General features: G+C 36.2%; 1 protein-coding gene across 10 annotated transcripts in view; it reads right to left on the bottom strand.

Moving 5' to 3' along the window:
* Positions 1 to 21,169, bottom strand: part of LOC145263644 (PDF receptor-like) — a 787,341-nt gene that overhangs the window by 129,969 nt on the left and 636,203 nt on the right. For all 10 annotated transcript variants that reach the window (XR_013864585.1, XR_013864584.1, XM_080120502.1 and 7 more), the window contains exon 8: positions 11,947 to 12,007. Coding sequence is in view for 8 of the 10 variants with exons in the window: in XM_080120502.1 (XP_079976628.1) it covers positions 11,947 to 12,007 (61 nt within the window). In the remaining 2 variants the exon portion in view is untranslated. The remainder of the gene's footprint in view (positions 1 to 11,946; positions 12,008 to 21,169) is intronic.

Here is a 21,169-nt window from a genome sequence, read left to right as displayed (position 1 = left end):
ATACGTCGAGAACATCACCAACATGACCTTCCACAACACCAAAGCCAACCTGATCGCCGGCATCCGTCGAGCTCCGACCAGGGCTAGTGGAAAAAGTATGCGCCCAGTTCCGGACCAGTATCGAAGCGGTGATTAAGGCTGAAGGCGGCTACATTGAATAGAAGTCAGCTCTACTACATAGTCAAGTTAGATGGATTGATTTTTGCAATAAATGTTTTCAAATAAAGCTGTAGTGTTGTTTTCTTTAGGGTGACAATTTTATCGTTCCACTTGGCTCTCTCTCTCTCTCTCTCTCTATATATATATATATATATATATATATATATATATATATATATATATATATATTCCTATTAATTTGGGTGTTTTTGTGTATTGATATTTATATTTAAACCCCTTTTTCCTATGAAGAATGGAATTTGCCAGGAGAAGATCGAACGATGGCATTACGAATATGTGTATATATATTACCAAACTCTCCCGTCAGATTTTTGTTTACAAATATAAAACTTAACATATAGAGTATTCGAACCCATTTGAAACTATATTTGGGTTTTAGCCGTAGAAAATCGGTGCAAAAGTTAAAAAATAAAAAATGAAATTTGCCAGGTAAACGTCGAATGACAGCATTCCGAATATGCACGCGTGACGTAATAGCTATTAGTTCATGTTTTAATTTTTGCCTTGTAGTAAACATGTCTTCATAATACAGTCATTAACGTCAAAGGAAAAAGTAAATCGTAAGATTAACGTTTTAGTTTCGATTCTTAGCAGTGACGCACGAGTCATTTTTTTAAATTCTTAAAACCATTACTATATATCGGGTCCAATATAATATAATAGTAGATACGAAATCTGCATTAATCAAAATATCATATTTAAGCGTATTTTATGACAAGGTAACGCCAGGCGGCGTGCTTATATATATATATATATATATATATATATATATATATATATATATATATATATGTATACACACATACACGTGTATACATATATTTATATATATATATATATATGTATGTATACACACATACACGTATATATATATATTTATATATATACACACATACACGTATATATATATATATATATATATATATATATATATATATATATATATATATATATATATATAAGTTTCTAACTTAGTAATAAGGATGATAAAACAAGGTGGGGATAAAAATAAAATATTTAAACAATTAAATAAAGCATTTGTTCGTTATCCTGATGCTTTTGAATCGTTTAAGATTAACCAGACTATATTAATAAAGGAAATAACAATGTATAAAATGTATTTATAATTACATATAATAAGGTTAAAAAAAAATGTATATATGTAAAAATATTTATAAACACAAGACTGATAAATTAAAAAATTAAAAAATGTACCCATTTTAAATGTGGAAATTGATGAATCACACAGGTAAGAAATTCATTTTTATAGTATGAAAAGGTTAGTAACTGCAATTAAGAATAGGAAATTGGATCAAATGTTTGCCATATGTCTTCTTCCTAAGATTAAGGGTGGTGGTGCTTGATCAACACTGCTGGGGAGCCATGATGTAATATACTGTTTTGTTTTTAAATCCCCGAAACAGTGTTTCATGGTAAACAACTGATGATCCCTTGAAAAATAAATTACTGGTACTATAGTAAATTCGAGAGCGAGTTGATGCAGTGATTGCATGTGATTAAATTACTTACTGACTAGATGGTTTTCTAACGAATGAATGTTAAAAACTTCAAAGACTATATATATATATATATATATATATATACGTATTTTCTACTACAATAATTAAATACCTACAGACACTAGTGTTTCATCCTTTCGGGAATCTTCAGTGCAAGGTGTCACGATTACTACCAGTCGAACGATTCGAACCCCGTATCACGAGACATCTCTGGCTCGATTAGCGGAGACCTAATCCATTCGGCTACCATTAACCGCTTGAAATAACGTTGAATTTTAAACATCTTAATTTTAAGTGTTAATTTACGTCAGTCAGGCAGTGATCTAATCGTTATACGATGATCTACGCATAAGAGCTAAATTGACCGACTTTTAATTCAACTGAAAGTGCTAAACGATAAGAAACAGAATATATATATATATATATGTATATATATATATATATATATATATGACTTGAGGCATTTTATAAACAAATATATTTGTTATAGAAATATAACTGATAATTTCTGTGTCATTTCAAAAGTGATCTGTCTTGAACTCTAAGGTTCTTCAATACGACAAGATTGTTTTCCATGACATGCAATTAATTCAGTTTAAGATGTAGCGTCAAGGCAATATACATATAAGTCGACCTTATCGATCGAGTAGAGACAACTTAGATGAAATCCACCCAGAGAAAGCGAAGTTAATAAATAAATGTGATCTGAATATCTGTCATTATTATCAGTTTTACTCACTTGGAGTTCTCACACAGGCCATCGTCACAGATTCTTTGCTGATAGCCGATTTATGAAAATCGCCTATTATTATTAAAAAGTTACAATGTTAGATAACGAACATTATTAATATTTTGTTAACTGTTATGGAAAAAAAGATATGCAGAGAGAATGTTTTGAAAGAAAAGAATGTTTAGTTAAAACATTTATGTTAAGTTAAAAACAATAACAAGAAAAAATGTTTGTGGACATAAACAAAATGTTTTCAAACCTAGCGATAAAAACAATAAATTTGGCCAGAAGATGTGACTGAAAGTCAGGTGTTAAATCTTTGTGTAGTCGAATGACGTAACCATAAAGACTCTATCCACTGCGCCACGAGTGTCGAAGGGTAGGTGTAAGTTAATAGTATTATATATTATAAGCCAGAGAATCAGTTGATCGAAACGTAGTGAACCTACGACAACTATGAAGATGAGGATAACCTACGGGACCGGTTATGCAGTGGATAGAGGCGTTGAGGCTCTACAATTGCAGGCGAGCATAGTCTGAAGATAGCGGTTTCAATTCTACCCAAACAAGCCAAAACATAGCCAAAACGTGGTGGGACAGCAACTATGGACAGCGGTAAATACTGGGAATACAGTTACAAGATTCATCCTTCCTATCCACTCGCGGTTAATCACCCGAAGTAGGCCAAAGGATGAGTTGGCCGAAACCGTGGTTGTATTAGAGCTCGGACGCGCGTATGGCAAATATATACAAATACCGAGCCGTGTGTGTAACGGTAAGAAAAGGTAAAAAAGATGGTAAAGCATATATAAAGTCTAGTTTACATAGTTTTATTAAATCCAAAAGCTTCCAAAGGTTTTCGAACGGGAGAAGGCATATTGCTGACGTTTTAGAGCTATGCTAAACAAAACTAAAAAAAAAAAAAAAAAACATGACCATGACGTGTTTTTCACCGAATATTTTTGGCGTTTTCCAGAAGGGCTCCGCGGGCTGGGTAAAAGATTTTGTCGGGTCGGATTTGGCCCGCGGGCCGAAGTTTGGCGATTCCTGTATTAAACCTACTGTCTGGTTTTGATTAGCATTATCCCCAATGCATAATTCTATTAATAAAAATTCCTGCGAAAATGTACTATTCCCATCGGTGTGATTATTTGCACTTCAATTAAATTTTCTTGACAAAAATATTTGGCAAACAGTTATTCTCAGAAGTTTTGCTACGCTTCATTGCAAAATTATTAGAAAATTGTGTTTTGCTTTACGGCATTTCAACCAAATTTTGCGGATGCCGAATCTTGTAATTACTTTTGTTCAAAATATCTGTTTCAATATGATGTTTCTGTATTTTTCGGATGAGGATTGATACGAGGTGCTTTCAATAATTTTCCAGACTTTTTTTTTGTACAAGTATTTAAAATTGTCGTAGACTCATGATGATTCATTATTTTTATTACTATACATCTTATGAGATGACTGACCGATTTTCATGATTTAGGGTTCAAATGAACAACTACAGAAGGAATTGGAATACACCTTACCAAAACCTGATTGCCGCAGCTTGTGAATTTCAAAAATGGTATCTAGGCATGATGATACTTTAGAAGAACGATATGCAATAAAATTCTGTTTTAAACTTGGAAAAAATGCCACAGAAACGTATGGAATTCTTCAGATAGCTTTTGGACTATCTTGCATGAATCAAGTATGTTTATGAGTGGCATAAGAGATTCAAGAAAGGCAGGAGTCTATAAGTGATGATGAGAGGTGTAGGAAGATTAAGGAAGTCAGAATACTAGAGTTGATTGGCCAAATAAAGAATTTCGTGGATAAGGACCGTCGTGTATATATAGAAACAATAAGTGCACAATTAGATGTCAGTGTTGGAACTGTGCACACCATTATTTCTGAGGAATTGACGATATGGAAGATTTGCGCGAAGTTTGTTCAAAGGGTGCTCAGACAGAAAAACGTCATGACAGCGGACACTTATTCGAACTGATCTATTCAGATCTCACAGTCCAAATTTTGCTTCCTTTTGGTTATTCCTAAGCTCAAGGAAAACCTTAGCTGTCGTTATAAGACGACCCTCCATAGGATTAATGGACTGCCTCATGACGTGACTTCCGTTGGTGACGTCACCTCCGGTATCGAGTACCGGTGCCCTGTAGTCTTGGATTGGTACGCGACGTAGCAGGTCGTGTACAAACGCCTACAGTTGAGGAACGGTACTCTCAACCTGTCTTTGCCTGTAATATATGTGAATACATGTTTCGTTCCTAAAAATCCTGTGTTCCTTTTCGTTTATTACCATTTAACCCCATAGCAATAAGACAATTGAGGAGATGAAAGAGGGTGTGACGAGGGTCATTAAAACGCTCACACAATAGAACTTCCATGGGGCTTTCACTAACTTGTTGGAGCGGTATAGCAAATGCATTGCAACCGGAGGATATTACTTCGAAACGGACTAGAGTTTCATGTGCCAATACAAAAAGTCTGGTTAGTTATTTAAGGCACCTTCTATAATTATACGTTTTGCTTCCTCAACTCAATATTGTTATGTGGCACTATATCTTAGTCCCCCGGTTGTGGTGATTGTTAACCCCCTCCCTGCATGCCCAGGAAGTGATTTGGTCGTAAGCGGAGGGATACACAAAAATAAGCAACCAGAATGCAATCCCATAATTCCCTAAATTTTCTCGATATTTTTTTTCGTCCGGACAGCATGGGTAAGACGTATATTTTTTTCTCTCCGTAAATGAGAGGAGGGGTGCATCCCCTCCCTCAACACTAGTTAAGGTTAGTTAGTTCTAATTGTTAAAGTCATTTATAATTTGTAAATTGTTTTTGTAAAAATATTGTAATATTTTCTTGTAAAAAAAAAAAATAGTTAATTACATTTCTTATATACTACCAATGTGTCGTGCGTCGTTTTTTGTCTCTGCCTTAAACGTCTTCATTAATAAACGAAGCGGGCATGGGGAAGAAGATTCCAACCATGTCAAACCCTCAAAGAACAGGACGTTATTATGGGAGAAGAAGGATCCAGCTACATCCAACATCTGAGGTATAGATTTTTTTCTTCACCTAGACAGAAAGACGTCTAATCGACAGATCTTTCTACGTGGACCGTTTTCAAGACATTTGGGGTAACACGTGGGTCCGTCGCACGCCAATGACTGACCTATAGGCTTACAGTTACATTTATTACTCGATGCGTAATATTTCTGACAAAGGGTGGAGAAGTTCAGTTTTTTGCAGAGTAGAAGTTGTATTATTTGTATTATTCAGACTATTATTCTCATCTTGAGTATCAATTACGCAATTTTATTCCGCTATGTTAAATCCAATTGTACATGACACCCTTCTGGAGGTTGAAGGTTCAATTCACAGTGTGGACGATACTCAGATTAACAATAGTGAATTACTTAGGAATTCTACCCAACCATGGCTGACCGAACAGGAGCATGTGAAAAGTTTGGATTAAATCAAGGTTTCCGTTCGAAATTTCGTATAAATTCTCGAGTTCAACGAAAGAACTCCTCAGTTCAACAAGAGATACCTAAAGAAATTAAGAGTTTACATCGGCCGAAACGTTGTGAAAATAACACTCAAGCTGAGAACAGTAGTCTGAAAAGTCGGAATAATCCAAATTATCTGTTTCAAGTTCTTAATAATTTGCAATTTCCTCGTTCGCAAGCTTTCAACGGAGAAAAATTAATTTTAAAATCCTTAGTTTATTCGCTAGAAAACGTTACGTAATCGTTCAGTATTTTTTTATTTACCGTGTGAGTAGTTACCCGCCACCCCGCTTTAACTTACGTCTTTGGATACAATTGTGTTTCTAGTTAAAGTATCGCGACATACACTAAATATGACCTTTATCCAAATTTCACACAAGTTAATTCCTACATAGTAGCGTAGGGTTCCTACTAAGTAAAAGACAGACAAGATGCGCCCGGAGACGGTTAGAGACAATTACATGCAAAGAGGATTGTATTCAATCACGAACTTCCGTGCTCTGCGACACACGATGAAGTCAAAGTATAGAACCCTTTTCGAAACTAGATCCACAACGTTCGTCCAGTTTCTGCTTATTGCGATCAAATCTCTCTTCTTCGCTTCCAGTTCATTCGTATTCTGCTTTTTCCATCAGAGTCCATTGGATATCTTGGTTGACCATTCTCTCTAGGGCCAATCTTAGGGCATGTCTGAACGAGCGCAGCCATCGTTTGCAGATTATTTGCGGGTTAGTGTGATCTCTCGTATCATGGTTGGTAATTCGATCGCTCCGTTTGACCCCTAGAATCTTTCTAAGAAACTTGGAATCAAACACATCTAATTTCTTCTCTTTATTGATTTTGAGATGCTAAGTATCACTATCATATAACAGTGCAGACAATACGTTGTTTATTTTATTTTTTAATTGGAATCATTATTGAGATGAATATTATTTATTAATTTATTTATTGCGGACTAGTATCCTCATCTTTTTTAATCGTTGTTTCACAACATTTCGCCCAACTATTCCTCTGGCCTTCGTCAGGTGGTAAACACAACGGGGTATGAACTCCGAATCTCTGAACTGTATCCTCAGCAATTACTGCTTATCCTCGAGTGGTCTTTGGGTCTTTATTTATGGTCACTCTCTTATAGATAAAAATACCCTTACTCTCTATTCGTGCATAAAACCTGACGAAAATCTCATGAGCAAAATTTATTTAGAAAACTGTTTCTCTGTGGAGCATGATAGCGTGAGGCTGCTTCTTAGCTAACTACAACATGTAGTTTTCAAATATAATGCAAATAAGTTCTTGTTGCGGTGTCTACTTGAAAAATTAAATCATATCATTAGAGTATTGTTTCAAAATGTATCCGACACTCATTAAACTGTATCCTCGAATAGCTATTGAGCGTTGATAAACGGTAAACCAAGGCGATCAGCAACCACTAGACAACACAGCCGTATATGATAACAAATAGATGCACGCGCAGCATGTCTATAAACAATCTTAGATTTATGTTATTTAATTGGAATTCATTATTGAGATGAATATTATTTATTTATTTATTGCGGATTATTATCCTCATCTTTTTTAATTGTTGTTTTACGATGTTTCGCCCAACTATTACCCTGGCCATCGTCAGGTGGTAAACGCAACGGAGTATGAATTCGAATCTCTTAACTGTATCCTTAGAAATTACTGCTTTTCATAGCTGTTGTCTCACCACGTTTTTTAGCCAAGTAAGCCTCTGACCGGCTTTGGGTAGGATTGAAACCGCTATCTCCAGACAATGCTCACCTGGAACCGTAGCGATTCAACGTCTCTATCCATCATTTAATTGGAATATTTATTATCTGATCTTTCATGGTCGGGTCCGTACCGAATAGTAGATATATTATTTAATTGGAATTCATTATTGAGATGAATATTATTTATTAATTTATTTATTGCGGACTATTATCCTCATGTTTCTTTTAGTTGTTGTTGTTTCAAGACGTTGGCAGTATTTTTGCGAACAGTTGGCTGAGATGGCGGAAATTTTCTGTTTCTATGTCTACCCTTGTAGCCATGTCACTAGTAAGGGTGCTGGAGGTAAACGTTTTGTCTGGGCTGACGTTATCCGCCTGATAGTCAGGGACCCGAACCTTGGATTAACCACTAAGGAGGCTGTCCTATCAGCAGGTGCAAAGTACTGGGGCTGCTGTATTGCCATTTGGTGAATGGATTCTGGACCATGCAGTAGCTTCTGGTGGGGCCTCTCGATGCCATACTAGTGGGTAATTGTTACGGCTTTACCTTATCATTAGCTACAAATAAAAAAAAAAATTCTTCGTTTCTTTTTCTCTCTTAATTTCCCCTCTCTGTCCTGCTCTAAGTAAATCCGTCTACCTAGTCCACAAATTCCAGAATTTCATCATGACAAGTTTCAAGAAAAAATACACGATTAAACCCGGTTCTCCAACTTTCAACGTAGACCCCTTCTACCATGTCTCCTTCTCCAACATCAGGGGTCTTCGTTCTAACCTTCCAGAGGTTGAAACCCAATTACAGGAGACTAAACCAGACCTTTTATTTTTAAGTGAAACTGGCATTGGACAGGCTATTTCCCTAGATGAGTTTGCAATTACAGGATACTCTAACTTAACTTCTAAATCTGACCCCCAAGATCGCCATGGGCATGGAATATGTGCCTATATTAAAGATAGCTTTCCATGTGGGAGGGACATCTCCAGGGAAGATCCTAACTCACCCTATATGTGCTTCCGGGTTGCTTTAGCTCACACTACTGCATTTATATTTACTCTCTATCGCCCCCACAACAGCGGAGTTACTATCTTTCAAAGCATATCTGAGAAAATTGACCAAGTCCTTTCTACTTATCCTTCAGCTAACATTCACGTATGTGGAGACTTCAATGTTCACAACGTCGAATGGTTGACCCACTCAAACAAGACCGATGATGAGGGGAGGTTCTGTCATGATTTCTCCATTGCCTATGACCTCACTCAGATTGTTCAGGAACCTACCCGTGTGCCCGATAATGACGACCAGTATGCGAGCCTACTAGACCTTTTTCTCACAACTTGCCCTGAACTATGTTCAGTTTCTGTTCTGTCGCCTCTTGGATCTTCCGACCACTCTGTTGTATCAATTAAGATAAAAATGAAATATTACATTTCATTTTTATCTTAATTGATACAACAGACGTACCTCTTCATCGTACAGTATATCGATACACTAAGGCTGACTGGGATAGCTTCCGTACATTTATATCTGATCTACCTCTGCATTCCATGTTTAAAAAGGATGTGTCCTCTATAGTATTAGACCTAACTGAATGGTTAATTGTAGGTATTGACCATTTCATACCCTCTAAAAAGTTTCAGCAAAAACCTAACAGCCAGCCATGGTTCTCTCCAGAATGTGCTGCTGCCATTGCGCACAGAAATCACTTTTTCCACTGCTTCAAACGTAATAGATGTATGGAAACTAAAGCCGTTTTCAGGACTGCCAGCAACCATTGTAAGAAAGTAATAAGGAACGCAAGAGTGTTGTATGCTCTATCTGTTAAGTCCAAAGTAGCTGAGCAGCGGCTTGGTTCCCACCAGTTTTGGCAAATAGCAAACAGAATCCTGAACAGAAGCGTGTGCTCCATCCCAACTATTATCAATGGACCTGAGGTAATCTCATCAGCATCAGACAAAGCCAAACTCTTTGTCAAGAACTTTGCAGCTAATTCTACCCTTTGCGACCAAGACCGCCAACCCCCAATATTTCCTCCTGTATCAGAAAACACGCTATGTGATATACGTATATCTGTATGTGGTGTTGCGAAGCTAATCGAAAACCTTGATTCGAGTAAAGCAACTGCCCCTGATGGTATTCCAATTATAGTACTCAAAAAACTTCAACCTGAATTAGCGCCCATACTTACAAAACTGTTTAAACGTTGTCTTAAGGAGAATAGTTTCCCATCTCCCTGGAAAATCTCATCAGTATGCCCTGTATTTAAGAATTCAGGTGATCGCTCATCCCCCTCTCAGTACAGACCAATAAGTCTCCTGTGCGTCATGAGTAAGTTGCTAGAATCTGTGTTAAATACAGAAGTAATCAAACATCTCAACAAAAATAACCTTCTTAGTGACACTCAATATGGTTTCCGTTCTGCTAGATCTACAGCAGATGTCCTTACAGTTATATCGCATAGGATTAGCAAATCTCTCGACGGTGGCAATCTCTCTAGGGCAATTGCTCTTGACATATCTAAAGCCTTTGATAGGGTATGGCATAAAGGTTTACTTCATAAGATCGCTAGCTATGGTATAGCTGGAAAAGTCTTCTCAATTATTAAATAATTTCTTTCTGATAGGTTCATAAGAGTAGTAGTTGAGGGGCAAAAATCAGAAGCTCACAGTATTAATGCTGGTGTCCCTCAGGGATCCATTCTGGGCCCAACTCTTTTCCTGATCTACATTAATGATCTTCCAAATCATATCCTTTCATCATTTGTAGACATTTATGCTGACGACACTACCATTTATGGTACCACATCTAAGACAGTAAACGACCAAGTTCTCTCGAATTCTCTCTCCTCTGATCTTGAGCACGTAGTACAATGGGGAAAGGAGTGGCTGGTTCCTTTTAATGCATCTAAAACCAAGCTTCTCTCTTTACATCATCAACATTCTAATTCACATTTGTCATCAATTGAAATGAATGGCTCTCGTCTTCAGGAGGCCTCAAGTTTTGACAAGCTTCTGGGCTTGACCATTACTCCTGATCTTAAATGGAACACGTATATCAAATCTGTTGCCAAGGCCGCTGGAAAAATGGTGGGATCTTTCTATCGATCCAGTAGATATCTCACTGCTGATGCTATTCTCTACCTATATAAGAGCCAGGTACGTCCAAGTATGGAATACTGTTGCCACATCTGGGCAGGAGCTGCTAGAAAGGACTTGTCCTGCCTTGATAGAGTTCAAAATAGACTTCGTAGCCTCGTAGGAGATGTCCTTTTCTCCTCCTTGCAACCTCTATCTCACAGAAGAGATGTTGCGAGTTTGTCTCTGATGTATCGTTATTTTCATTGAAAGTGTTCAACTGAGCTTCAATCTATGGTCCCCCCCTCGCCAAACTTTCACAAGAAACACTCGTCTAGCTGTAAACACTATCAATAATTTCCCGCACTCTTTATCTGTGCCTAAACCTAAACGTAGATTCCATGAACAAAGCTTCTTTCTTAGAACTGCACGCCTGTGGAATTGTCTTCCGTTTTCCTGCTTTCCGGCTGACTACAATATGGTTGTGTTCAAGTCTAAAGTAAATAAGTTCTTGATGAGCCGTTCCATATAAGTTATTAAATTTACCAAATTTTCATTACTAATGATTACTATATTGACCAATTTCTACTGTACACTCTTTAACCCTTATCCTTGAGTGGCCTCTGGGCGTTGATAATGTGGTGATACCTTTGTAAAAAAAAAAAAAAAAAAAAAAAAGATTCCTTTGAAGTCGAGAGGAATAGTTTGCCGAAACGCCGGGAAACAACAATTAAAAAGATGAGCATAATAATCCGCAATAAATAAATTAACAAGACGTTGTTGTTGTTTTTGTTATAACATCTTCATTTTGATCAGAGGATGCATTTTTTTTTGTTTCTCTAGATGTTACAGAGTTTGTTTAATGCTGCTGGGCTCTTACCTATCCACAAAATCTCATAGTCAATACACATACACACGCACACACATATAAATAAATACATACATACATATTACTTTATTTTTTGCGGACTATTATCCTCAAAATCTAATAGTCAATACTGCCTTCCTTGTTTATGGAGCTTCCTAAGTATTATAATCACATTCAACGTCTCACAATATTTGTTAGTACTAGGACTTATACTTGAGTCTTTCTGATCTAAAATCAAGAACTTACTACCGGACATCATCAGACCTGTCGTGTACAACGTTGTGAATTCCTTGCGAATTTATTGGACCCATGTATGTTGACTTACCTTGATTTGTTTAAATAGATCATTACGACAACCCAGATACCAGTTGATAAAAGGGGAGAACCTGTTGACGAGAAAATAAAATATAGTAACTTAAAACAAATCAATTGCGGTGTAATTTTAAAAATGTTTGAAGATTAACAGAAAATACATAATGATAAATCTTTGTATCTTGTTTGTTTAAGTGACGACGAAACTTTTCCTCATTATGTGGATTAAAAATATAAATAAAGGCATGAAATTCAACTCTCTATTATATATATATATATATATATATATATATATATATTTTACCCAGTGGTCACCACTTATCAAGGCCCGGAAGCCACTCAGGGATAAGTGCTATTGCAAGTACATTACGTTAGTGTGGAGATTTGATGAAGTGTTTACTTAAGGGGGCGGTTCATTAGGAATTTGTTAACGTTGGACTTGAACACATCCAAGTTGTAGTCAGGTGGGAAGCAGGCAGATGGTACAGAGTTCCACAGGCGTGCAGTTCTAAAAAAGAAGCTTTGTTCATGAAAATCACGTTTTGATTTAGAAACAGATAAAGAGTAGGGGAAATTTTTCACACTGGATTCAGCTAGACGGGTGTTTTTCGTGAAAGATTGGCGAGGAGGAGATTGGAGTTCAGACGAGCACCTGCCATAACTATATATATATATATATATATATATATACTCTTTTCATAATAAAGCCATAACCCAGAATTAGATGGAATGGAGCAATTGCATCGAAAACGCATCTCATTAGTAATGTTCTCTGACATAGGCGCGAACCCAGGTCGTCGCACCCGTGAAGTGTGCAATACTGACGACCTAACCGTATGGGCCACGGCGCAATCCATTAGGTATGCCTCGATTTTAATTTATATATATATTTTTTTATCTAGTTCTACATTCTACTATATGAGAAGTCACGCGTCCTATACAACTAAGATAGTTACTGCTGGTATGCAGGCGGTAGATATCACATCTACAACCATTAAATAAAATTAGCCGACTCCCGAGATACGATTTCGGAACAACCTATTTAATGTCTAATATATGTAGAAAAAGCGGTTTGTCCTTTGTAGAGACGTGATGTTCCTCAACAAATTGCTCGATTCCATCTAATTCTTGGCTCTAGCTTTATCATGAAAAAGTGTATGTGAACGGGTATTTATATCTATCTATCTATAATCTCCTCTTAATGTCTAATATATTTGTAGTCATCGACATACAGTCCTGTTTCGTTGTATCACAACTCATCAGTGCCGCTAGACTAGCATCTCTTCCAAGCCAAGGATTGAACCTAGGACCGTCATGTTGACAGTCGGCAGTTCTCCCACTCGACCATGGAATCGACGGCCGTAAATAACTCGTTGGAATGTCTATTTAAATGGACACCCACCACCACTTTTATAGTGCTCAAATCGCCTGTTTGTATATATATTCGGAGACAAGATATAACAGCATGCCAAAAGATACCTTAGCTGAAATTAAAACAAATTTTATAATGGAGCTAAATAAGGAATATCTCGCGACTTAAATGCTAATTTTACTTTGGTGTCTTTAAATTCACCCCCCCTATTCTGGCTGATAAGGAGACTATGTTTAAAGGACAAAACCTTTGTCAAATAATTGCCAATGCTTATTGTCACTTTCAATAAAATGAACATCGTTTCCGAAACGATCGTACAATCGAGTTGTTTTGTTAGTTTGGTTTTTTCTTTTGAAACTGATTTTTAATTCACAATTATGAACCGTTTTACTCACTATTAATACAATAGCGTGTGTGTGTGTGTTTTTTGTGTCACGCTTACATCCGGTATGTTTAATTGTTACACTGTTTTATTTCTTGTCATAAATAATTTTGCCAAAAATTCTTCATAAGTTTTGGTTTCGGTTTCGACTATAGCTGATGGCACTAAAATCATCTATTTTTTTTCATAAATATTTTTATCAAGAATTCTTCATAAGTTTTGGTTTCGGTTTAGATTATGACTGAAGGAATTCAAGTTATATATATATATATATATATATATATATATATATATATATATATATTATATATACATTTTTTAAATACTTTTTTTGCATATGGAGTTAAATGGCCTGGATTTTAAAATTTATGAGAGGTATATTTGTCAACAAGTAATACAAAATTTTGATTTTTTTCCCATAATCCATGTATTTTTTTTTACACAGGAAGCACCACATTATCAAGGCCAAGAGGCCACTCAAGGATAAGGGTTAAAGAGTGTACAGTAGAAATTGGAAAATATAGTAATCATTAGTAATGAAAATTCGGTAAATTTGTGAACTTATATTGAATGGCTCATCAAGAACTTGTTTACGTTAGACACAACCATATTGTAGTCAGCTGGAAAGCAGGAAAACGGGAGACAATTCCATAGGCGTGCAGTTCTAAGAAAGAAGCTTTGCTCATGGAATCTACGTTTAGGTTTAGGCACAGATAAAGAGTGGAGGGAATTATTGATAGTGTTTTCAGCTAGACGAGTGTTTCTTGTGAAAGTTTGGCGAGGGGGGACCATAGACTAAAGCTAAGTCTAACAGTTTCCATGAAAATAACGATACATCAGAGCCAAACTAGCAACATCTCTTCTGTGAGATAGAGCTTGCAGGGAAGAGAAAAGGGCATCTCTTACGAGGCTACGAATCTATTTTGAACTCAAGGCAGGACAAGTCTATTTTGAACTCTATCATGGCAAGAGAAGGTCTTTCTAGCTGCTCCTGCCCATATGTGGCAACGGTATTCCATCCTTGGACGTACCTGGCTCTTATATATAGAGAGAATTGCATCAGCAGTGAGATATCTACTGTATCGATAAAAAGATCCCGCCATTTTTCCAGCGGTCCTGACAATAGATTTGATGTACGTGTTCCATGTAAGATCAGGAGTAATTGTCAAGCCCAGAATCTTGTCGAAAATTGAGGCCTCCTGAAGACGAGAGCCATTCATTTCAATTGATGCCAGATGTGGATTTTCAACAAATGGCTTATCTCACCTGGATGAAATGTTTTTACCAGCATAAAACATATAAGCGGTCTTTAATTTCACTATTTAGTGCATATATTGAAAAAAACTTGGATGAAAGCCTAGACGAGGCAATAAATAAAAAAGGATATTCATTTCCGTTTTATTTTTAGATAGATAATAGCATTCCAAAGATGGAGTATAAATTTCATTCAAATGAACTTGATATTTTTGTGTATATATATATATATATATATATATATATATATATATATATATATATATATATATATATATATATATATATTAGCAGGGGTGTCCGGCGTTGCTCGGGTGTTTGGAGGTGTATGCTGAGCAAAAAAAGCAAAAAAACAAAAAAAATGGCTAATTTTTTAAAAATTTGACCCCTATTATGACCCCTTAAAATTTATAGTTTCGGGCTCAAATCACTTTATTAAGTTAGATCCAGGTTCAAGGAACCTATATCTAAAATTTCAAGTGTCTAGACCCAAAATTGTCGGAGGAGTTTGGTAGAGTTCTTAAAGGTCAAATCGTTGAAATTTGACCCCTTAACAGCCAAATTTCTGGCTGACACCCGTCACATCGATTTTCCCAAATCTCAGTACCCGGTATTTCAAATTTCGAGTCTATAGACTAAAAATTGACAGAGTTATTGCGTAAGGAAATGTACACAGACAGACAGACACACAGACACATAGACAGACAGACAGACACGTTCACTTTTATAGATATATAGATAGATATACTGTGTGTGTGTGTGCGTGCGTGTGTGTTATCTTGTGTTTCACTTTTAATTTCTATTTTCGCTCCCTCTACCTTTTAATTTCTTAACACGTGAAGATGATTCGTGGACGAATCGAAAGCGCTTGTCAAACTGACAATGATAGAACCTTCATTACTGTTTTCGATTTTGATATAAAAAAGATTATACGAAAATCGAAAAAAAATAATTAGACACAATTATAAAGCAAAGTAATCCGTTGCATTTAATAATGGTCGCTTTAATATATATTAGTGATATATATATATATATATATATATATATATATATATATATATATATATATATATATATATATATATACATACACGTTTTATTTTTTATTACCGTACCTTTCTGTTAAGTTACATTATTGTTTCAGCTACCCGGCCGTTTTTTTTGGCCGTCTGTAGCTTCCTCAGACTTTTACACACACACACACACACACACACACACATATATATATATATATATATATATATATATATATATATATATATATAATTATTTCCACAGCCCAAAGAACGCCGCAGCCCACAGGCGAACAACCAGCCAATGAACCGGAAGTCTAGGACTCGAGATTCGCCCTCATTTGGGCTCATTAATGGAAATAGAATCATAGAAGGAGCCCAAATGACAGCGAATCTCGAGTCTTTGACTTCCGGTTCGTTGGCTGGTTTGGCTCTTGTGGGCTGCGGCGTTCTTTGTTCTGTGGAAATAGGTATATACAATCTCACATTCTGAATATATATATATATATATATATATATATATATGTATCAGATTGACAAACAGGTTTAACGATTTTAACTTTTAAATTCAGATCAACATATCTCAGCTTGAACAAATATTTATTGATCGAAACAACACCAACAGAATCAACGGCACTTCTGCATGACAGTGACATGAGACGAATGCGTGTATTTTAGTTTCAAGAATGATCGATAGAGGTTGTGTGTCAACCGAACAGGGGTCGATAATTCGTTCCTTTTTAAAAGTTCGTGCCAAGACAATCCCTTGGAAGGGGTTTCTGAACAAATAAGGGGAACTCTTCCTTGTAACTTTAAAACGATTCTTATATAAATGATTAGATAGAGCGAAAAAGCTATTTAAAATGATATGCACGTAAGAAAAATTATTTGAAAATGTACCATAATGTACGGCGACGTGGTGTAGACAATAGTCCTGCAGTGAAATAGAGAGAGCAGCAGTAGGAGGTAGCAGAACTGGTGACGTCACGCGGAGATAGCAGCAGGGAGGAAGACAAAAAGAGTGGAGTGGGAAAGAGGTGAGGCATGAGCTGAGGAAAGAGAGCAGACGACAATGATTCCCTAGCCGGTGACAGTTCTGTCAATATTTGTTATGTAAAATGGAAAGCGCGAGCAGAAAATAAAAGTGTCTCTAATGGGGAAGAACAAAATGAAAAAAGATACATCATTTGAAATAAAATTTAAAATTCCGCAAAAAATTTATTGTCAACCTAATAAATCCAACATTTCATCGCGATAAGAGTCATCTGTGAGAATCTTACGATTAAAAAAGAAACACACATTGAAAGTCAATAGCTAAGCGTTTACAAGATTAAAAAACAAAACAAAAAAAAAAACAAGCCACTTCTTTACTTAATCTATAACTGGACCCGAATCAGTTTCTTAATCAGCTGCATATTTCAACTTAAAACGGGCAAGAAGCAACTCCAAAACAGAGCGTAATTGTTTAATTTTCTTAACAATATTTTCCTAAAGACCATTTATAAAGAGAGAGAAAAAAAAACAGTGTTACGCCTAGAATAGAACCCTAATAAATACCGGCATTGATAGAAAAAGTGAATGAAGAGTCACGATAAAGAGTTACTCGCAAGCTTCGACTGAGCTCTAATTTGTGGTGCCACCTTGTAAAACGCTCGCAACAAGTTCCCCCATTGTCTATCTCTACCGAAAAATAAACGAACATTCTATGAGCAGAGTTTATTCCCTAGAACAATCTGTCTGTGGGACACAACACCGTGTGTCGGCTTCATGGCTCTCTATAACATATTCATCTTTTAATGTAATGTGAATAAATACTTATTGAGCTCTTTTTTTACACGGTGGTCACCACTTATCAAGGCCCGGAAGCCACTCAGGGATAAGGGTTATTGCAAGTACATTACGTTAGTGTGGAGATTTGATGAAGTGTTTACTTAAGGGGCGGTTCATTAGGAATTTGTTAACGTTGGACTTGAACACATCCAAGTTGTAGTCCGGTGGGAAGCAAACAGACGGAACAGAGTTACATAGGCACGCTGTTCTAAGAAAGAAGCTTTGTTCATGGAATTCACGTTTTGATTTAGGCACAGATAAAGAGTGGGGGAAATTTTTCACAGTGGATTCGGCTAGACGGGTGTTTTCGTGAAAGATTGGCGAGAGGGGACCAGAGATTGGAGTTCAGACGAGCACCTGCCATGAAAATAACGATGAAACAAGGATAGGCTCGCAACGTCTCTTCTGTGGGAGAGAGGTTGCAGGGTAGAGAAAAGGGCATCCCCCCACTAAGCCACAAAGTCTATTTTGTACTCTGTCAAGGCAGGAAAGGTTTTTTTTAGCAGCTCCTGCCCAGATATGGCAGCAGTATTCCATTCTTTCTCTTAAATAATCAAGCCCTACCTTAGTTCCACCATAACTGATCATGGTGCCTCACCATCTACCTGACAATTAACCTTTATCCTCGAGTGGCCTCCAGACTTTGATAAATGGTGATCTCTCAAGTAAAAAAAAGACCTCATAATGCTAAAAGCTTTATCACTAATATTATAACTTCAAAGTAAATGATTGTCTGATGCGTGCATATACGCGCGCCTTTCTTTCTAATCTTCTCTAGCAATCCTTGGAACAAACTCCGCATCTTCAATTCCTCTTTATTAATTGTTTGAACAGTTCCCACACTGACATCAAACTGTGCACTTATTTTCTCTATAAACACACGACGGTCCTTACCCATGAAATTCTTTATTTGGCGAATCAACTTGTTCATGTTCTGACTTCATCATTCCTTCCACATATATCATCATCCCTCACAGACTTCCTGCCTTCCTTGAATCTCTTATGCCACTCAAAAACTGATGCTCTATTCATTGAAGATGGGCCAAAAGCAGTCTGGAGCGTTCCATACGTTTCTTTGGTATTTTTCACAGGTGTAAAACCGAATTTTATTGCATATCGTTCTTCAAACGTTTCTTCACCTCCACCTTGCAATTTTGTAAATTCACCAATCAGGCTTTAAGAGAGTGTAATCAAACTCGTGCTGTGGCTGTTAATTTGAACTTGAAATCGTAAAAACTGGCCCATCATATCATAAGATGTAGAGTAATAATTAGTGCTGGGACGATTCCAATATTTTTTCTCCGATTCCGATACAATTACCGATTCTGTACTAAATTTCCGATTCCGATATTATTACCGATTCTGATTCTGTATAAATTACCGTAAACGAAAAAACAAAAATACACTTGTGGGAATCATCTGTCGATCTAAGTTTTATTAATAGGTAAAAACTAGTTTTATTAATAGGTAAAAACTAGTTTTATTAATAGGTAAAAACTAGTTTTATTAATAGGTAAAAACTAGTTTTATTAATAGGTAAAAACTAATTTTATTAATAGGTAAAACTAGTTTTATTAAAAGGTAAAAACTACTAAATATTTATTATTTTATAATTATTAACAACAAAGGAAGATTTTGCGATGAACATATTCCAAAAAAAAAAAAAAAAAAGAAAGAAAATAAAAGACAATTAAAAGAATCGTTTTGGCATCGGAAAATATGCACAATTCTTTCTGATTCCCGATACCGATTTCGATACCGATTCCGATACCCATAAATGTTCCGATTGTTCCGATTCCCGATTCCGATTAATCGTCCCAAAACTAGAATAACTAGGGCTATGAAAACAGCATGTTCTTTTCATTGTCTTGACTCTCGAGTGTGTATCCGTTGATATTTTATATGCTTTTATATAGAATGATGTGGTTCTCGGTTGATTAACTGTGTCTAATTGTGTCGGATATATACTCGAGGGTCAAAACAATAAAAGATTATGCTGTTGTCATAGCACTATTAATAACTGCTAGGAAAATCGAAAAATATGCGATTTCACCGATTTTGATGACAAGATCAAAGTGTATTATCTGTTCCAACAGATACTGCAAGTAAAGACCATATGTGGGGCGACCCCACATATAAGACCTTGGTCAATGTAGGGGCAACCCTTAATACCAATTGTCACTATCCAGCTCCCCTACTCCCCGGGGAGTTGGTCCCCATTTCCCCTTCACTCCTCACATTAAAAATCGGCCTTGTGCCTAATTTGCTCAGTGGGGGAGCAAATAAATACCTCAAAGTGTAGTATCTGTTCTTCAGATGCTGCAATTCAATTTCTTGTTCTCTGTCAGTGGAGGAGAAATCCTTCACGACGGAGACAATTTTTATTTTTATTCCTTTTCTCCACGTTAAAAAACGACCCTGGTGTCTAACTCTGTCCCGTGGGGGGGGGCATTGTATATAGGGAAAATAGAGAAGAGTGTAGCCATTCGTTGATCCTCATTAATTCCCAGACAACGTCGGGTCACCCTGCTACTATATATATATATATATATATATATATTATTTTATTTTATAAACAATTCCTTTCTGTTGCAAGTTTAAAATATAATTGTCTATAATACCAACTCAATTATAATCTCAGCTCAATGAATTTTCAAAAGAGTTTTCAGAGCATATATACGTAAATTGAATAAAATCACAACCTACATGAATAGAAATTCACTTATTTTGGCGTTAAGCTCTTGGGAAACAATAAACGTGTTCACAACGGATCGAAAAACTTGTTGGTAATAGTTGTAAGCGTCTCTGAGGAGTGACTGGATGGAAGATTTACAGTTCTATGGACGAGAGGTAATTGTCCATCCTTTCACGAAACAGCTGTAAGAGCTTAACGCCAAAATAAGTGAATTTCTATTCATGTAGGTTGTGATTTTATTCAATTTACGTATATATATATATATATATATATATATATATATAAAAGTGAACGTGTCTGTCTGTCTGTGTGTCTGTCTGTGTGTCTGTCTGTCTGTGTACATTTCCTTACGCAATAACTCTGTCAATTTTTAGTCTATAGACTCGAAATTAGAAATACCGGGTACTGAGATTTGGGAAAATCGATGTGACGGGTGTCAGCCAGAAATTTGGCTGTTAAGGGGTCAAATTTCAACGATTTGATTTTTAAGAACTCTACCAAACTCCTCCGACAATTTTGGGTCTAGACACTTGAAATTTTAGATATAGGTTCCTTGAACCTGGATCTAACTTAATAAAATGATTTGAGCCCGAAACTATAAATTTTAAGGGGTCATAATAGGGGCCAAATTAAAAAAAAAATTACTCTTTTTTTTTTTTTGCTCAGCATACACCTCCAAACACCCGGGCA

Source organism: Euprymna scolopes, chromosome 39 (genome assembly GCF_053919585.1).
Source record: "Euprymna scolopes isolate OS-2025 chromosome 39, ASM5391958v1, whole genome shotgun sequence".
Classification (NCBI taxonomy): Eukaryota; Metazoa; Mollusca; class Cephalopoda; order Sepiida; family Sepiolidae; genus Euprymna; species Euprymna scolopes.
The sequence above is the reverse complement of the archived record's forward strand: the minus strand, read 5'-3'. Positions and strand labels throughout refer to the sequence as shown.